At 46.8% G+C, this 20,516-nt stretch overlaps 1 protein-coding gene across 1 annotated transcript; it reads right to left on the reverse strand.

Moving 5' to 3' along the window:
- Window positions 1-16,713: 16,713 nt before the first annotated feature.
- LOC135394704 (uncharacterized) lies at window positions 16,714-17,346 on the reverse strand. Its single transcript, XM_064625573.1, has one exon. The coding sequence runs from the start codon at window positions 17,344-17,346 to the stop codon at window positions 16,714-16,716; it is 633 nt and encodes a 210-aa protein (XP_064481643.1).
- Window positions 17,347-20,516: the final 3,170 nt, after the last annotated feature.

Below are 20,516 nucleotides of genomic sequence, written 5' to 3' on the forward strand. Positions count from 1 at the left end.
CTGCGACTCACGCAGAATGTGCGACTCTGTAACCCATGCGACTCGGGACCAGAAACGTACCGCAGATGTGAAAGAGGGAAAATACATGCATGGACAGTACAGGAGGATAAAACACTACAAGAACACCCAAATATTCGCAAGGATAACCACGACATGTGGATCGACCTCTGGTGGCGGTCTTTTGCGCGAAGAGCCCGAAGTCGTCTTGATCGAGTGTGCGCGCCATTCGGATAGGACACCGACCAAATCATCACGTATTGCTTTTCCAAGCAGCACAGATTCCCCATTCCCTATCTCCTGTCCCCCTATCCCCCATCTCATGTCACTTTGCGTCGCACTGAATGGTAATACGAGTGCTTGTTTTGATTCTATTACAATGGAAAGTCTCCATAACGGTAAGTATACGGTCTTCATAAGTCTCTTATAACGGTACTTGGTCGTATGACTCTCTCCAGGCCAACTATTATCCCGAATGACATCGTTATCTCCGCTGACTTCATGAAAGCAGAAGGCGAACGCCTTTTTGTAACAAGCAAAAATGTGAATGCAATGTTTGCCATTCGATCCCAGCTATTTGTTCTGTGGTTTTACGCGGCGTCTTCAGATACAGCTTCAGTTCCAAAAAAATGTAAGAAAAAACTTGCCGCGTACTCGCGATAGCATACTGCCTACTGTGCCTGATCCTGGCTTATGATATTCGCTGGTAATGTTGCCAAACTGTTAGCGGTATCAGACCAATGACATGGCTGACAACGGCTCTAGACAACAGAACGCGTATTACCTGTCTTTGGGTCTACGTCGCACACATTGTAGGGAACTCCAAGACCCGTACTGGAAGCCAATAAGAGGCACAAGTAGAAGACACAGAGCTTGTTCTCTAACATTTCGATGGAGAGCAACGAGGAAATGTGGCGAAAGCAGCAGCGTTCGCGCTATTGCCGCTTGAGATTCCCATATTGATACACCTGCATAATGTCCAGGCAGTAGGAAGGCCAAACACAAGCATACGCGAAGCATTTATGGTCCTTTATAATAGCGGCATCAGTGTGTCTCACTGTCACTTTTATTTCCTGCGCACACAAGAATTATTGATGATATTGAATGGAGGTCATGGTTACTTTTTTTCTCGTTTCATTTGGTGCCGTACCTTTGTCATTCAGCTTACCTGTTGCCAGTTCGCCCGTGCAACCCAGTCTCATTAAAGGAGCATTGAAGTCACTCCCACTTTTTTTTTTCCTTTTCGCTGCGACGACTTCTGCAACGAATAAAATGAGCTCTGGCGAAACAAGGATGAGCCCAGCACGCGCAAGTCTCTGATCTGCACACCTTTAGAAAAACCCTCTCCATGTGTAAGGAGCGCATCGGCGAACGAAAAGACCTCGTGACGTATCACGGGCTCCGGCACGTGACTAGTGACGTGCAGTGGCACAGCTCAAGCATGTATAAGCGGCGCCTGAGCCGAGAAGAACAAACAAAGAAAAAGGCACTGAGGAGTTTCTACGTCACGCGGGTCTCGTGTCTCTCGTCCGCGCCTGCTTTCTCCGACTGTCTTTTGTAAATTTTATTGTGCGGTGACAATACACAGCAGAGCGAAAATATTTTGCATGGTGACTCCTTGTGTACAGGTTCACAGATGATGCAGGGTTTTGAGCCATGTTAAATGTCACTTCCGTGCTCCTGTAAGGGAACGGTGTATCAAGTCATGCAGCAGTGACTATAAGAGTTGAGGCAGAAGTAAAGACCATCCCTGTTCTTTACCATCATGTCAAGGAATGGTGGGTTCGTGCTGGAGAGAAAAATAGATGGAAATAAGAAGACTGCAACAATGGAGATCACTCCGCAGTAGTGGGTCCATATGCTCTGGAAGTCTTAGTCTTAGAGGGGTTCACACAGGTCGTCGCAGGTTATCACAGATAAACGCAAAAGACGGCGCGACTAGATGGCGCGATACCCTTGTCTTTCAAGAAGCGCTCACGAGTCCCAGAGCCCGGGGCACCTTTGCTGTTTACACCAGTGCATGAGTGACTTTTCTTATTCAATTAGACTAACCCACGAGTAGAGTATGACCCACCATAACCGCCTTTGATAGGATTTTTGGAACGGCTGCGGTTACTGTGCACTGCAAGATGGCGGACGTTGAAGTTTCGAGCTTTGCGCTAAAGTGTAATAAGGATTCAGGAAGCGGAATGGGCACAATCTGGTTCTGTTTTTTCTATAATTCAGGGTGAAATCAGGTGCTATTCGAGTTCACTTAGATGCTATTGTTCGCTTTCCTTTGCTGCACTTTTATCTTGCTATCGTGCGTTTGTTACTTGTGCTGTGTAGCAAGAAATCCTCAGTAAACGTTGCACGTACCTGGTGGTCAAGTCTGCGTTCCTCGATAAATATAATCAATGGGGATGTAGTTTGTTATCAAGTGAAGATGTAAGTGAAGGTGTTTGAGAGGCAGCTATTACATATGCGAGTGAAAGCATCAAAGCGTGGAAGCGTCATGAGCTAGGATTCAGGGCACAAGCAACGTGACGCACAACGTAATCTTGTCACCAAGACTTCTATCAATCACAGCCTGCACCTACAAAAGGAACGGATCTACCAAGACACTCCGCAGTGAGCGGCATTTGTACACTGCGTTAACACTGCCTTTGTGTCCTCTAGGTGAGAACGGTTGTTTCATAGTCTACTTTTGTATCGTGAGAGCCGCTGACTGCAAAAGTGTTATGATGTCTGGCGTTTGCTCCGGCTCCACCACATTGAAAGAATAAATAAATAAAGAGCGTCGCATCCAGAATGAAACATATCACAATTATCAAATTGTGTGCTACAGAACATTTTATATGCGAATTTTATATGTGAATAGCAGCATCAAGCACTTTTATACAGCACGATTCAACCACTGCTATGACAAACAGATTTGGTGTTGCCAACTCGTAAAAGCTAGGAGCCTTAGGATATGTTAACCTACATTGGTGGTTGAATTGTCCATTCGAGCATAAACTGCTGGAAATAAACAGCTCGTGGTCCCCTATTGAAAATAAGCTGCCTAAAATGCAGAGTAGCGCTGGGCGAATTGCCAGCAACGAATTTCTAACCTGGACAAGAAATGCAAACTCAAAACTTGACCTGATAGTAAACTTGTGCCGGAGTGTCTGCTCTACTAGGCGAAACGATCTCTCAAATGTGACTTTTACTCTCCACAATGACTTCGACATATATCGAACGTGAGGCTACGAGGTTAATCAGCGTTAACGACTTTCTAAACATGGAATATCATCTGATGAAGCAATCGAGCATTATTTGAGATCAAGAATTTCGCAACAGGGAATATCCTGTGTGACCCTCCTAAGTAATAACACGTTACGAGTGAGATCCACGTGATGTCGCAAAATACTCACCATTCCAGTTGAATAAAAAAAAAATGAGATAACACTTAAAATTTTCATTATAATAACTGTAAGCGTAAAGCTTTGAAAACTCGGATAAGATTAAGAGGAAGAGGGCCAACTGTCCTGGCCGAAGCCGCACGCCCATGAGTGTGACGTCATAACCCCAGCTTACCCTGTTTGGAAGCAGAGTCGCGATGAGTTGTTACCAATGTTAACGCTGGTTACCTTTCCCAGCATAGTTATGACCTCATGTCCGCTACTCTCACCTACATACCCCGGCTATTTTTCGCCCGCACACTGTAACTCTGAGTTGCCAGAGTTGAATGAGAAAACGCGCCCATAGACAGTAAACCAGGAAAAAAAATCACATAAAGACGAGAAAGAGTTTACTAGAATTAGACAACGTGTGAGTGGGTCGTAAGGACAAACTTTACGTACATAGAAGGACGGGGGATTGCGAAGAGTAGCACAAGAAGTGGTGCGAAGTGTCTTAGGAAGAGTGGGGAATCAACACAGGAACTGACACGTTTGTAGATGGATACGGCGTCAGCAATGCCCCCACGAAGACAGAGGGAGAAGCTTCAAGTACCTTAGGAGACGTCCTTTTTATTTAATTCCGTGTTAGCGCCGCGAAGCAACCGTGGCTATGAGCAGCGTACAGATGTGGACAGATAGTGATAGGACGGCAGGAAGGAGTGTGGGACAAGGGGATGTTAGGATGCGTCCTGGGCCGACCTCGTGCCGATATTCGTCTGGAAAGTCTTTGGAAAATCCGGAGAGAATCTCAGACAGTACAGCTGGTGACAAGATTCGAACCCGTATCGGCGTGGAAAGCGATCATCTCAACCGCTATGTCCTTAGGAGACGTCACAAGTACGATTGACATCACCCAAGCAGCACGCCAATATTGGTCCAATATGGGCTGGCAATATTGGACCAATATGGAAAGTGCAACCAGGCCCATTTTGCGCCAATATTCCCAATATTTCTGTGATAACGCCAACTGGGAGTCCGTGTAGTAATAAAGCATTAGGCGGTTTAATATCCACTACTGATATTACTTCTATCTTCGTATTGATTTTTCATTGCTGCAGATCTCATTGATGCACGTTGCAAACAAAAAAAAGAAAGAAGTGCAACCCATCACCCCAAAAGCGAAGAACGGGTACTATGCCCGTCTTGCTGAAGGACACAGGCTGTCCCACGGAATTCCCAACGCCAAACTTCCCTCAGAAGCCTTCATTGGGATCGCAACAGTCTATGAACCAGAAATTTCCAACGCGCTCCGAGAGTACAAAGGAGCAAACCACTTCCCTGACGGCGACGGACAGCACAACTCAGTAACTTGCAGCTGCTTGCAGTAACTTGAAAGCACCTTACTTTACAGAAGAGCAATCTCTTCCTATCAAACATTGTGTTTTTTACTTGACCTGCCGCAATTCCATTACCATTACTGGAACCAGCGACATTTTAGCCCGTATGAAACGTCCGATTCGACTGTCGCGCATGCGCATTAGTTGTAGGAGGCGTGATTTCGCTCAAACGACCCGCTCGCTCTCAGTTGGCTCGAGCGATTGGCATTGGCATCGAGACGTAAGATGGCGGCTGCTTCCAGAACGTGGAAAGTTGTGTTGCCGAGTTCTAGTGAACGTTACAATGGGATTGCCACGTATATTGACTGTTTCGAACAATGTGTATCATCTGCGTGAAGTTGTTGGATGTAACGACGTACTGAATTGGGCATTTCACACGCTTCAACGTCCAATCTTCCCATAATGCATGCGCATCTTTGTAACACGGGTGCGTACCCTTTTCTGTATTTTTAGTCAATATGGGGTGTTCACGGGGAATATGGGGCCCATATTGCCAGGATTTTCCCAATATTGGCTCAAAGTGGACAATGCGGGGCCCTGAAAGCGTCTTCCATCGAGTAGCGCAGAGGAATCGTATGGCCGCGTATCATCTTTGAAGCGACCACACGGAACTGCAACAAGAAGCAACGAGGCGTTGAACGACGGGCTGATATCCACGACACACCGCGCTGATTAGCGAGCGATCCTTCCAGAAGCATCAGCTCCTTCGCTCGCATCAATCTCAAGGACGGGCCGAAGACATTGGAGGAGCTTCTGTATTTCCACCTCTCCACCGACGCGTATTTTCTATAATGCTCATCGCTGTGTATAAAAGCCAACGTATATCTAAACAGGTAGCGCAACTCCCATAGGCCCCTGTGTCTTCAGAATGACGCCATGATAGAGACGGTCCGCGGCATCCCTCCGTTGCCCGGATTGCTGCAATTGTAAATAAATAACGTCAGAGGTGACGTCAGCAGTATGAATAATAAGTAATGCATAATTAGACATGGCACGTTTACATTCGCGCACTTCGTTTGCGTTGTATTCCCTTTTCCTCAGCCAGGCAGCAATACCAGACGAGAACACAGAAAAAGAAACCATGTCAGGTTTGATGAAACATATCAATTCGAAATATATTGTTATCACAGATTTTAACAACTGTAAGCAAAAGGGCATCGTGATGACCACACAGAAATTAGGAAGGTTCACTTAAGGTCCATTTCTCACCTGGAGCAGACGTACACGTAGTGATTAGATGTTTGCATTCGTTTATTAAATGGGTGGCCATTGTAGGTCTATTGCAACAAAGCATGACATCATTGGTGCACAGCTGATTCCTGCTAACACTCACGCTATCATGGCCGCTCCTCCCATGATTTTTTTTTTCGCGGGGCCAGCAACAGGGGATGCATTGTATTCATTTCTTCACACGTGTTAATGTTGGTATACAGCTGCGACATGTGAACGTCGCTTCCTGTTTAACCCGAAAAGTGTACAAACTCCGTATTACAATGCATGGACACACGGCACGGATACAGAGCTGCATAATAAACACGCCCACTGTGACACATGCACAAAGGAGCAGGATACGGAAATGTACTCGGGTGGTAGATGATTTCGTATATGTGCAGGAGTGGGGCAACATAATGTTTTTTCTACACTAAAATTATGAATAACCTATTAGCACACACACAAGCCATGCCCATGTTGTAAAGTTTTTTTTTTTTTTTTTGTTTATGATCGTAGTTCTACTACCAACACCCAGGATCGCTCGCGCCTCATGATGGTAGCCTTGCCGATGGGTCTGATTTAGTATTTTCGCTTTTTTTTCGCTACCAGTTTAGATATACCTTCTAAAAGCTTGTGAGCTCCCATCCGGAGCATTCTTTACCTTAGTTCCATTTGAGAGCTATCGCTCTTGCGTTAGCCAGCTGAGCAGCTGAATAAAGCGTTCGCCGATTATTCGCCGTCTCGCACGTCTATTTTCATCCGTGACTGTATGAGCTTTATACGCTTCGTGGTTAAGAACGTAACACCGCTGGAAGCCCCCTGGTTTCTGCCGGTAACACACCTTCGTAAGCCTTCCTATGCTTCCGGAAATAAGAGACCAGGTCCCCCCTCAAGTCCTTTGGGCACATTTTTATGCTCTGGTAAAGGGGAAGTTTCCTACGTCTACAGTAGCATACACCTCCTGCGCATTCGTCATCCCATGCGAAGGCGTACTGCAAGGGCGACGCCTTTCGCATCTACTCATCAACAGTTCGGACACTCTATGCCATCCTTCTCTTTCTGCAGCACATAGTTGATTTTACCCCGCGGGAATGAACAGTCTTCAGTGACACAAATTCTGCACTGCATGCTCTTGAAAACTTCGGCATACGAGACTCACCGGCACCCCTTTCACTGATGTGTTCATGGCTTACCACCCTGTGTAAGAAGGATACAGGCTGCTTCTCCAGCGGGTTCCGGTCAATTGTGATGTCATGGGGAATGAGCAGGCCGACAGAGCCGCAGAAGTAGCTCTCTTGTAGCGGAAGCGGACAAGTATTGCACTGCTCAGAGGAGACCGTCGTTCCATTCTGCGACACACCCCTGGCTCGCAGCCACCGAACAACCGGCATTCTCCTCCATCTATGCTGAGCAGAGTGATCCAAAGCTCGCTTACCGCATGCCACGATACACCTCTCGCCAAAATGTTTCATTAATTGATCGAATGCGACTCGATGTGGCTTTTAGAGCTCAGTGGCGCTACTGCTTGAGAGAAGTTGACTCCCTCAGATGCTGTCACTGCGGTGCTCTAGAGGATCTGGAGCTCATTCCTCTTCATTGCCCCCACTACCAACCTTCCCGAACCGCACTCTCCGGGTCTCTTAATCAGCTGGAGTCTCGCCCCTTCTCACTCTGAAAATTGATTTGTACCTGGCCGACCCAGTCAACACACATTGTTGGTAGAATGCAGAATTAACGTTGAATATTGCTGAACAATGTAGAACGCAAAATGCGAACATTGATTCCGCGCTGACATTACGTAGTCAATTCAGCATATCAAATCTTTTACATGAATATAACGTGGATTTGTTGCACACAAATTAACAGTAGATTGTCATACGTGAAAACAGCGTCGATAACTGTAATGGAAAGTCACAGAAGGACAGACATCGAATATACAACGTTGCTTTTGCGAAAATTTTGCCTTATGCCTTTAGCAAAAAGCATGCTCAAACAATGGATCTGCCGTGCAGGCCGTTCAACAGCGCTTTACCATGGTTGCTTTTGCGTGACTCTGCTACTGTTAACATTGCAGAAGATCGTACAGTATTAATATGGTAGTAATTCGATACGTCGGAAACCTACAGCTGATGGACAGCCAGTAAGTGCTCACCCAGTAATCCAGACACGGGTATTTTATCAAATTCAGAGAATCTTGAAAACCATACCTATAATCAAATTCTATTCATGTCAAAGAGAAATAAAAGTTTGGGCGTTTGAGCCCCCTTTTCTCCGCCATCCGCCTTCACCCCATCTTCCTAACTCTGCCCCCCTGCCAGCTGAGACCCCCACACCACCGTACCACCGCCATGGCGCCCGGCCAGCCGGTCACAGGAGAAATCTGCGCAGAAGGCGTATTTTTTCGTCAGGCGCAGAAGAGAGAATCACGTGATGCCCTCGCCCGTTGCGCCGTTGCAGCGGTCAATTTCAAACTGTTCGAGACGCCGCTGGAGGATGGAGCTGAGGAACATGTCGGCGTCTCGATAGGACTGCGGTAATTTCCAGCTCGAACAGTTCAAGCACAGGTTGAGTGAGTATCCCTCGTAGGTAACGGATGCACCACATGCGGCCACAGTGTATACAGGTAAACGGGCGAGGTGTCTTTGTTTATTAGCGTTCGTTTGAGACTCTGTTGTTCTTCCAGTCGATTCAGCCCACCGAGTTCATGAAAATGAAAACGATCCTGGCTATGCTTGTAGGCACATTAGCGTGGTGTGCTACTTTTAATTTGTGGTCGATTCACTGTAGTTTTCATCTTACATATTCTTTTAGGACTCGGAAAGTGTCTCTTTGAGCAAGCTTGGAATCATTTACCGTCTAGTGCGCTACAGGTAAGAAGGCTGCGTAAATCGGAAAATTCTCTAACGTCGAAATGTCTGTATCATGTCTGTGTCGTTTTTCTCAGTGTTCTTTGACGGCCGAACTTCTACTTGGCCGGTGAGTTCCAGCGATTGGAAAACACGAAGGAACAATGAAATCGGTAGCCGTTCATAAGGCAACAAGGGACCAGAGGCTACAGTTGCGTCGCTAGCAGGCAGGACCCGAGCTAATTATACTGGTGAGTAACATCGACGATCCTTCTTATTTACATAAGGTGGTGATATTGTGATCGTGGTCTATATAAACGGACGCTCTGTGATTTGCAAACATAAATAACCACAAAGTGGTCTTGACACAGGCATGAACAGCTCATTAGTTGACACTTCACGATTTTTTACAGATGCAACATCCAAGTGCCTACGTGTACAGATACGCAGAGGTCCCAGCACAACCACAAGCCAATAGTACAGAAGATAAACACGAGGGCTATAGCAAATTCAAGTCAACGCTTATGCCATATGTGCTTTGGGTAATAAAGTGATTCTATTCCCCACTTTCCTGCGAAATTATTTTTATACCAGACTTGGGATGTCTAAATGAACATTCAAAGTGTTAAGGAGATATACTAAAATAAATGTAAAATTACACTGAACGTGTAATTTTTATCGTCATGGCAGCGTTGGAGAAACGTTGTAAAGCGCTGTTTATTTTATGCTCTCATGTCGTACAGTCTGGTACGTTGTATTCACATATAAACTGCATTTCATATACGTTAAATTTACGGTGATCGGCACTTGTTAAATTAACATGTTTTCGAGCGGACATTTGACATCATGATTTCACGTTCGCTTTCATCGTCGATTCAACATTCATTTCGTTGATATACAACGTTTTTTCTACGTCGAATTTACAATAGTGTGTTGACTGGGGAATCGAGCCGGGCGTTCTTTTGCTGGTAACGTCGCAGCATTTGATTGCTTCTGCGTTTAATATTTCCAGACCGCCACGAGCTTATGTGGAAAGGCACCAGTACGTATCCGAACCTTTTGCTACTCTTTATTCATTATCAGCATTTGTCACTCCTGAATAAGCAGTAGTCAAGCGGCGTGAGATTTAGAGTGTACTTCCTTTTTTCCGCTCTCCATCTGTCTACATATTATACGCCGCTCATAGCCACAGTTGCTTCGCGGTGTTGTAAAGTATTTAATGGTTCTTATTGAAGGAGCCTCCTCTATTATACTGACGATACCGTTATATATATATATTATATGCCAACGTGCAGGAATGCCAATAGAAAAAAATCACAAATTTTCTAGTTCGAAGGTCTCTTGAGTTTATAACGCTTTTGAAAACCTATTATGTACCCGTACAATCGGATAACTTGAACAATGTGTTACTCCTACAACAAGAGGTGCACATGTTTTACCATTCAACCGTTTGTGTTCAACCGTTTCCAGTCCAGTACGACAAACATGACGCGTGCAATAGTTAAAACAATTTAAAATGACGTTTCTCGGGTTTATACGGATTTCAATGGTAATAATTTCCGAGGATAATAATAATTCAAGGATACAGATCAAGGATAATACAAGGATACAAGGATAACAGTTTCGTGCATGCGCTGGCTCGTGTTTTCGGATGGTGGAACCCGTATGGACTACAACAATTATTTTCACTTTATGTTAACTGTTGTGCACGCCGATGTGCCTTTTTACAGCAGAAGCCTTGACTGTTCCCGGCATTTGAAGCATTTTTATAAATGCATCCCAGACCACGACGCTTCATGAATTTTGTGCAGTTGGACCGCCTGGTGGAAAAGGAAATTCAGCTGCTTTCAGGGCAACTGGATAAATAATAGACACAGCGGTGCCGCAGTGCTGACGCACGCACGAGGAGCACTCGTGTACAAACATATAACCGAGCGTCAGTGCGTGTACCGGGCAGGATGCAGCAGCATCCGATTGTTTGCTGCAGTCGCTATAAAAATACACCTGCACAATGAACAAGTAATGGGAACGCCGTTCGCAGGGATAACATTATTTGCAGCGATCTATGTTGGGCTATGATATCCGTTTATTGTCTGCGAGTCGCCCACAGTGATTTATGGTCTTCGGTAGAGATGAAACTTCCTGTCTTGTCTTGTATGTCTTGTATTGGACTGCGCTCTACCCTGTGACTTTCTGGCCATTCGATTTCGCCGCGTAACACATTCGCGGTGTAATACATCCACCTTTGTCGTCTTCTGTACCTGGCCGAATGTGGCTACGAGGACAATGAAGAAAGGACACGAAGGTGGTGTGCCACGTGATATGCCAACGGGTTGTCTTGCTTATAAGCGTATGACGCTGGTTGGAAAATTAAACTATGGTGAGCTAGAAGGACTGGTGTGCTTACCGGCCTATCCAATGCATGGGAGCGCTTGGTCGCGGCCTTGGTACTCGACCACGTGCGATTGTTTACATGGATGCGCTGAAGCTTGCTGCGCGCCTTGCGGAAGGATTTTTGTGGGGATCCGAGGTACCCTTCTGTTTCGTACCACATGACGTTTCCGAGAAATGCAGAGGATCGCACCGCGCCAGCCGAGAAACGGAACAGTGTCGATGCGTGGTTTATCAAGAGCATCACGAGATCAGTGCAAGGTCGTTGCTTGATGAGGTTATCTCTCGCTCTCTTGCAATTGATAATTTGTTGATTACAACAATTATCATAAGCGATGCAACAGTGGTCGGTCTGTGCATATCGTCGTATTCTCGCTCAGACTTGAGGGATATTTGCGCTTCGGGGAACCCTTCGAGTAGGATTGGCAATGCGTTGGGCGTTCGCTCGCAGCGCGTGCACAATCTATAAGCAACTTGTAAAACTTGTACCCCGCCGAAAAGCAGATAGCCCCCTGAGCCGGAATTGTATCCATAACCTGACCCCAAGCAACTGAGGGTTTTAGTAAGGGGGCCTCCATAAATCACTGATTGTAAAATACGCGTACAGTTGGTTAGACGAAGTGCAATGGCTATTCCTTGCAATCTAACCGTGCTTGTTTTCTCTCATTCGAAATCACCTATTTCATAAGGATCGCGTCCAGGCGCAAGTATGCAAGGATTGTGTATCGAAGGCAAGGGAAGAGTCGTTACAGGACCTCGCAGTATTACCCGAGACAGCACGGTTTCAATAGAGAAAGCAGCAGCAACAAATCGTATATTTTCGCATTTCACACAGTTTTCAGAAACCGCTTCTCGCAGTGATTCACAGGTTAGAGCGCATGAGTCGGATTCGTGCGTAGTGCAAGAATTAAGAGCTTGTGATGCGTATTCTTTCGCGTTTTATTAGGCCGGTAAGTGGCCGGGATAAGTAGGGAAGCGCACCAAGTGTTCGGATAAACACTTTTCCACGGTTTAATCACGAGTCAGATAAACCCTCGTCGCTTCGGACACTGACCGGGTGGCAAACGTAGGACCGCGCAGTGCTTTACACACGATTGCCTCATCAAATACCGCGATCGTATGTACTACACCGCAATGTAGTTGATGCGATATAAATTACATCTAAGCATGCGACATTATCTTCACTTGTTATCCATTAACGATAAGCAACTCGACGTTTCGTTGCTTTTCCATTCATCCTGTTCTGAACCCCTTAGCTGGTGTACGTACAAGTGGAAAGAACTTCGGCGATAATGTGCCTGCTGTTTACAGTCACATGATAACTACTGCTTGTTGCTCGCTATTTTCAAGAAATGAGACTCCATGTAAGAACGGATGGAAGAGTGTTTGGGGAACCCACTCATTGTTTTAGCCCGTACTTGTATGTGTACATCTCGCGCTTTTTTTTATTGTACACACCAGCATATAAGGCCAATAAAATTTCTTTATATATAACTGGTTTATTGAATGCCAGTATTCAATAGCAAGCAATGGAAGAGCGTCGCTAAAGTTGGAAGTAAGAATGACAAGATAAAATCGGCAATAAAATAAACATTATACCGTCCTTGTTTTCCGAATATTCACCAACTGAATGAGTGAAAGTGCGGGTAGTCAGATAACAATGCCGAATTTCCCAAGAAAAAGACTATAAATTATGCAACAGCTTCGTTTGCAGCGGACACAGAAAACTTTTCTTTAAGAACGAAGATGACGAAAATAGCAGCCGCGCTCGGCATATATCATGATACCTGATAACAGCGCGACGATGTCTTTCTGGAAATGATAAATATTAGTGAAATTACGGGGGGGGGGGGGGCGTTCCGGACAGACTTCATAGGCAACTGAGCTGACATTTGTCTTAAAGTGTACGAGGCAAGCCCAGCCTCAAACAGCACAGCTTCCTCTGAGATTCGAACCCAGGTCACCTCCCAGTCTCGGTATGCCATGTGAGCATAAAGGGCATAACAGATAGTGAACCCCAGCACCAGGAGGGACGCCGCAGATTTACCAGCGTTCAGGGAGTGGCCCGGACTTGACCCCCTTTGGAGTTGCTGGTTCTGCTGAAGCTATCTTCCAAAATTTGGGCGGATTTGTTAGGAAGACATCTGCTCCTGAGCACTAAAGTTATGAAAGTTCTCTCTCTCTCTTTTTATCAGTCTTGATGTACTTTGCGAACTTGGCTGCTCTGTGGTGGCGTCCACGAAAGCAAAGTACAGGTCACTGCTCAGCATGGAGCGAACACTAAGGACTGTTGCGCTGAGAATGCGCCCCCGTTTTGAGAGATGCTCACCTCATCCAGTATAGGACGAGTTTATTCAGCTGGAACTGTTTATGTTTTCCCCTTTGTTACGGGTACCAAATTTACAAAGCCGGGAAAGGGGGTTTCGGTAAAGCCGGGAAAGGGGGAGAGCAGTGACATAGCGTATAAACCCTGTTCTGAAATCGTAAGCAAAAACCATTGCTTCTACGACGAAAGTATCAAAGAGACAGTGTTCCTTACAGGATGTGACTTTCTGTCTAAACAGGATCTCACCTTCTACTACCTCGAGTACGATGTTCGCGACAAATACATAGTACACCCCGACTTTTGCTTGTCAAACGACGCGATTACATGTTATGAGGTAAATAAGGAGATGTTCTTCAGCTTGCATAATTAGATGTCAAGAATTGGCTGAGGTATCTGACTGATTTTCCAAATACTCTGCATCTATTAGTACATGACGCTATTTTTGGAAATGGAAAAACTTCAGGGCCATGAGTATGGAATGATTTGTGTGACTTTCAGTGCGTGTGTCACGATGGTCCAGTCTGTCGCGCCCAAAACTTTATACATTGTGCACCAGTGTATCATTGCATTATATCACAAGCGCATCACGTTGGATTGTACAACAATGGCATGTAACACATCCTGCAGCCAAAATTTCAGCCAACATGCCTCAAAACGGAGGTATTTTATTACCAAACAGGGGCTGGGCATATACAGACAAGCAGCAAACCAGTATGTACTTTGCTGTGAATGCAAACTACCTCAAGTATACCTTTATGACTATCGAAGTCACTTCCATGTACATTAATTTATACATAACGTATCTGTGTGATGTACGCAAGGAGACTGGAATGGAATGCCTTTGTGCTACCTCACAAAACATGTGAGAGCTTCACACAGAATTGTACATAACGAAAATACTCTACTCAAGTTACTTTACCTTAAGTGCTTTTGGGAATAACTTGGTATCTTACAAATACTTTTAAAAGGCAGTATTTATTATCTTGACTTGAATACTTTTTAGTATATTAATATACATGCTTGCAGCAGTGAAAGTCCACTCCATTCCTCCCTTTTATTTATTTATTTCTTTTTCTTTGAGTTATATATGGCTAGGCGAACACCCTCTTGAATAAAGTATGTAACTACAAGGTCACTAATTACCTAAAATTCATTTGTTAACCTCTTTAATTAGGGGATTTCGCGCAGAAGCAATGTAGCAGAACCAGAGATATTCCTTATCCCCCGAAGAGTATTATCTCCCGATTATCCCAAGAAGGAATCGAAAGGCATTGAAACACTGCCTTTATCGCAACATTCGAAAACACGAACTTCTCCGTCCGTCGTAATCATATCTCCGAAGCGTGACGTGTCAGCACGCCCACATTTTTTCTCCCTCCCCCTGTATGTGCCAGATTGCTTCAATTTCGGCCATCGTGGGAACTCCCTGCCGCTCCCAGGTGCTCTTTGTGCGGCGGGAGAAAAACGAAGCGGCTGCCACGTACGATCAACGAACTGCTGTAGAACGGCGCCAGCAGCCGTGGTAGAGGCATCAGCCATGACGCGGGTTGGTACAGAAGGGATTGGATGGACGAGCAGTGTTGCATTAGCACGGGCGATTTTCGCTTCCACAAATGAGGCCTCGATTTCCGGCGTCCAGGACAACTGGGAGGTCGCCGACTTGGGCGCCCGGAGGAGGTCCGTGAGCGGTTGGACAATGCGTGCGCAGCCGAGGATGAACCTCCGATGAAAATTCAGCAGGCCAAGGAACTGTCGTAACTGCCGTACCGATTGCGGACGGGGAAATTCACGAATGGCCTGCACCTTGGTTTCGAGAGGACGAATGCCGTGCTGATCGATATGGTGTCTCAGAAACTTCGCTTCGCTCTGCCCGAAACTGCACTTCTTAACGTTAATGACAAGGCCGTGGGCGTGGAGACGTGCGAATACCTGCCGGAGATGCACAATGTGCTCCTCCTGCGAGGCGCTTGCAATGAGGAGGTCGTCAACATAGGCGTAGACGAAAGGCAAGCCACGCGGGACGTTGTTGATGAAGCGTTGGAAGCTCTGTACAGCATTGCGCAACCCGAAAGGCATCTCGACAAATTCAAAGAGTCCAAAGGGCGTTATGACGGCCGTCTTAGGTATGTCAGGCGGGTGCACCGGAATCTGGTGATAGGCTTTCACCAAGTCCAGGGTCGTGAAGACGGTGCAGCCCGTTAGACTGGCAGTAAAATCGTGAATGTGAGGTAGAGTATATCTGTCTGGAATAGTCCCGGCGTTGAGAGCCCTATAGTCGCCGCATGGCCTCCAATCTCCTGGGTCCTTCTTCGGCACCATATGTAGCGGGGATGCCCAGCTGCTGGAGGATTGCCGAATAATACCTAAGTCCAGCATGTGGTCAAACTCGCGTTTGGCGATAGCCAGGCGGTCACCGTGGCGGCGGAAGCTTGAGAAGATTGGAGGGCCGGAGGTAGTAATATGATGGGTCACATCGTGCTTGACGGGTGCCTTCAAGTTGCAGGGCTTGGTGATGTCCGGAAACTCGTCCAAGAGCGCGTCATACGGTGAAGCGGGACGCAGCGCGCGGATACCAGTTGGGACTTCCGGAGAAGACAGGCCCTTCACTTCAAGCGTTGTGGTGTTGTCAAGGAGGCGTCGATGGCGGACGTTAACGGACGAAGGCAGCCAAGAAATCGGTGCCTAGAATAGGCTGCGAGACGTCCGCAAGAGTGAAGACCCACCGAAATGTCCTCCTCAGGCCAAGGTCCAACGTCAAGGAGCGTAGGCCGTATGTTTTGATTCTGGTACCGTTGGCAGCTTGAAGGTTAAAGCCGCTCGGCGAACGGCGACCATCCGCGGCAGACGCTGGGAGCACGCTGATCTCAGCGCCGGTACCAAGGAGAAGGCGGTATCCAGCAAGGCGGTCACATACGACGAAAATGCGGCTGGGGGTTGGGCTGGGATCGCTTGCCACCATCAGTGATCGGCCCCCGAGTTTCCCTGCTAGGCACAGGGCGAAATGCAGCGCTGGGCTCGATGTCGGAAGCGGTGGTGGTACCAACAAAGGGTGGCACGGGAACGAGTATCTTCTGACGGCGGAGGCGGAGGGGTGGACGATTGGCGACGGGTCGGTGGAGGTCGAGAAGTGGAGCGGCGATGACGTCTTGAGAGACTTGCAGAGAGTGAGTGGAACGCGCCCGTTAGCTGTGATCTAAGCGTGAAGGCTGAGCTGGTGTTGCCGCTGCCACCACCGGCGGATGCCCAGGCGCAGAATAGTCTGCGATCCGATCTGCCAAGGCAGCAAGCTTGTCAAGGCTGAGGTCTTCGGATCCTGCCAGAACCATGCGCATTGCCTGCGGCAAACGCTGAAGCAGTAATTCCCGCAAGAGCGGCTGCTGGCTCTGACTGGCTGCTCCGAGCAGCTGCTTCATTCGGTGCAGCAACTGTGATGGCTTACGGTCACCATGGTCTTCTTCAGAAAGTAGCTGCTGAAACCGGGCACGTTCAGAAACTTCCAGGCGATCCAAAATGGCGCTCTTAAGAACGTCGTAGGCCTCAGTAAGCGAGACTGTGGCGAGGACATCATCCAGCTCGGCCGCAATTTCCGGAGGAAGGCCTGCAAGGACGCGGGAGTACTTCGACTGTTGGCTCTGTATGTGCCGAAGCGCAAATTGTGCCTCCACTTGCCGGAACCACGACCGAGGGTTCTGTCGCCAAAAAGGGGGAAGTCGCAGCTGTGGCGGGGCCGCGGCCGAAATGGCCGGGTCCGCTGTCGAAGTTGCGGGCAGCGGTGTGCCAGCAGCGGGGACAGTTTGCGGCGGGAGAGGTTCCATGAAACCAACCGAATGTTTGCGTATGTCCAGGTTCGGGTCACCAAATGTGGCGCAGGAAAGGACTGACAACCGTACCCGGTGACTGGTGGAGAACAACTGGTTTAATCGCGCTCTGCGCGCTCTCGTTCAAACTGAGCTGCCATCACCCGATGGCACTAGTGCAGCTACAGTTCCGTACATTTCTGGATGGTTTCATTATAACAGTGGCACATGGGAAAACAACTCGGGATGTTGGGGGGGGGGGGGGGCATCGGGATCGATCTCTGGGCACAACCAAGTGTAAAATTTTGGAAGGGTTAGTACATCCTGAAATGACCCTCATGCCTCAGACCCCACTACTCGAATTATGCACCTCCCTTTTACAGTAAGAGGCATCCTACTATTTCCGGCATATCCTATCAAAGCTCACAGGACAGCAAATTTGGCCAATGCTTATGTGACAGTGCCTCGTAGTACATGCAGCTTTTCTGTTGAATTGACACTACATCTCTGGTAGCCCCCTTAATGTCTGGAGGTGAGTGCATCATTTTACATTTAACCAGCAGCAATGTATAGCACTGTAAAAAATGAAACAAGGGCTTAATCTTAACGCTGCATCAGCATCATTCATCATCTCACAATAACGTTGTAGTTGTTAGCCTCTGTACAAAGATTTGGGTGGACCTGAAAATTACATTTTTTTATTTCTTTTCCTTCTTTCAATTTATTTTATCTTGGCATGTAGCTGTGAGATGTCAGTAGAGGCCATGAAGTCATTCTCTTTACTTCTTGAACTTGGTTGAAGAAAGCACTGTTCTGGAAGATCCTAATTTGTCAGAGGCGTCGTAAAGGCATTAGTGTAAAAACCAGGTCTCTCAGCAAAATTGCCGTGCACACATGTACATTATTTGATGCCGTTTCATGGATGGATGGGACTTGGATCAGCAGCACCTGGTCCTTCTATAACACAGAACGTCAAAAGTGCACCTCAAGTTGGCTACGACAACCGCAAAAACCGCCGCCCTACAGCACACAAACAGTTCACAGTTAGCGAGAGAAAAGGAAACTGGGAAGTGGTTTATGGCGCTTATGTTACGGACAGAGGTACTGCTTGTATATAGTGCCTGTTTCTAACCCCAGCCCACAAACAGCGTCAGTTCTTCCTTTTAGTGATCGGGGTTCATAGTTTGCGAATTGTTCTGGGTCCAAAAATTGTAAACACATTATATGTATTTAAGTAATATACGTACCACTTGCGCTTGAGCCTGTCGAGCTGCCTGCAGCTGTAATACACATAAAAATGAATCATGTCTACCACATTCCACATAAGTCACAGGTTCAGTAACAGGAAAAGTTTCATGATAACGCGTTCGACAACGAGAAAAGCCAATCACGTTCATATGAATGACATCATGTTCTTTTACTTGTTTATTGTATTTTATTTATCTAGTTATTAATCATAGGTTAGGGGATACCTTACGTTGTACCGATTTCGTCTTTTGCTGCTAAGTTACTCACGCGCAAGAGCGACAGATCCGATTGGGAAACTACATAGACATTGTGACTTACTGTCGAAGTTGCTGGCTCGCTTTCTTTGTGGAACACTGTCGGAACGGCGTCAAATTTCAATTAGTTCCTTTTTTGTGTCAATACAAGTTGCACTTGCATGATGTTCTCATACAGGTACACATTATCGGTGAAATGCGAGGAGCATACACGGACAGCATGAACACTCCTTGCTTTATCTGGATACCCGCTAGTGATGTAGCTGCTTCCAACTTTCGCTTCGTCTGGGGTCTGGCTGTAGCTGTACCCTAGGCGTGCGAAATCAAACATCGAGGTTTTCGAAGGAAGTTTTGCTGGAGTCAGGACCGCTGCGTCACTATCCATACGACATCTCACGCGAAGGATGCAAGCGTAGAGATTCTCCCGATTCACAAAGAGTATCCGCGTCACTAGAAAGTGTCACATGTGAATACGGGCGACATGCAGGAGAAAACAAAGCAGCCCCAGACTTGGCGGCAGACGACAGCGTCCTTCACAGTGGATTAGCCAGATTCCACCTTGCGTTACGCGATGTTGTTGGCGCTGGCGCTTTCGAGGATCAAAACGAAACCGGATCTTTTAAATTCGATTCCTCATCACCCCGGCAGTTTTGGAAGGAGAAAATTTGGCAAATAGCTCGTGGTAGTGTACCAAACACATTGGTATCGGATTCGTAAGCACGGTTCTGGATGCGACAGTCCCTTTAAACACGGCATACCATCTTGCGATGCAATCGAGCATTCTCCTTGATTTTCCTTGTTTCGAGAACGTGAATTACGAGATCGGTGATATCGCAACCGGGAATATCGAGGTCCTCCCATTTATGTTCCTCAATGAGCATGATGTTTGAGTATTGTTGCTAATCTACTACGTGTTACTGGTACACTAAACCTTCGATACTGAATTCCCTCGCATTACAAACGGTTCGTCGTGGAACGAAACACTTCCCATGTATGTCTCCATGGATTTATGAACCCTCGATATCCGAACAGTGAACACATTTTTGCTGGCACCGAACCCAGGAAACTCACCATTTTTGACCTCGATTTGTTAACTGGACAACTGTGGTAGCCCGTGCCAATAGCGGGGAAGTGTCAATGGAGGTCACAGGACGCCCAGCATTCTCTGGGGTCGTAACTAGGGAGGATGACCAATTCGGCAAGTGAAGGGTGACTTGCAGGTCTTACAGAGTGGATCTTGTGACTAAAAGTGGGAAATTACAGAAGTGTCAGCACACGGTCAGATGGGGCTTTTCGTCCCGTTCGTGTTGTCACTTTAGAAACCAACTGCGAAATTCAAGGCCATGCGAGATTTCGAGGACAAGTATGTTGTCTCTAGTGTCAGGCTATTCTCCTCTTTCCTGGACAAAATGAACACTGGAGAGTAAATGTGGCAGAACAATGTTGCAAACTTTTTTTGCTGAGTTAATCGAAGTAGATGAATAAAAATTTGAAAGAATCGCCATCTCACGTCGTCAGGAACCTCTCTTCTTTCATTAGCGCTCGCAGACTTTCATGCCTCGATGAATCCCTCGTTTTGTGAACGATTTTCGAGAAAACGGTCACTTGTCGTAAAACGAGGGTTGACTCTATTATTTTTCTTCTAGCTACATCTGGAACCGCGGAGTACCTCGCATGTTGTGGTCA

Source organism: Ornithodoros turicata, chromosome 1 (genome assembly GCF_037126465.1).
Source record: "Ornithodoros turicata isolate Travis chromosome 1, ASM3712646v1, whole genome shotgun sequence".
In the NCBI taxonomy this organism is placed as follows: Eukaryota; Metazoa; Arthropoda; class Arachnida; order Ixodida; family Argasidae; genus Ornithodoros; species Ornithodoros turicata.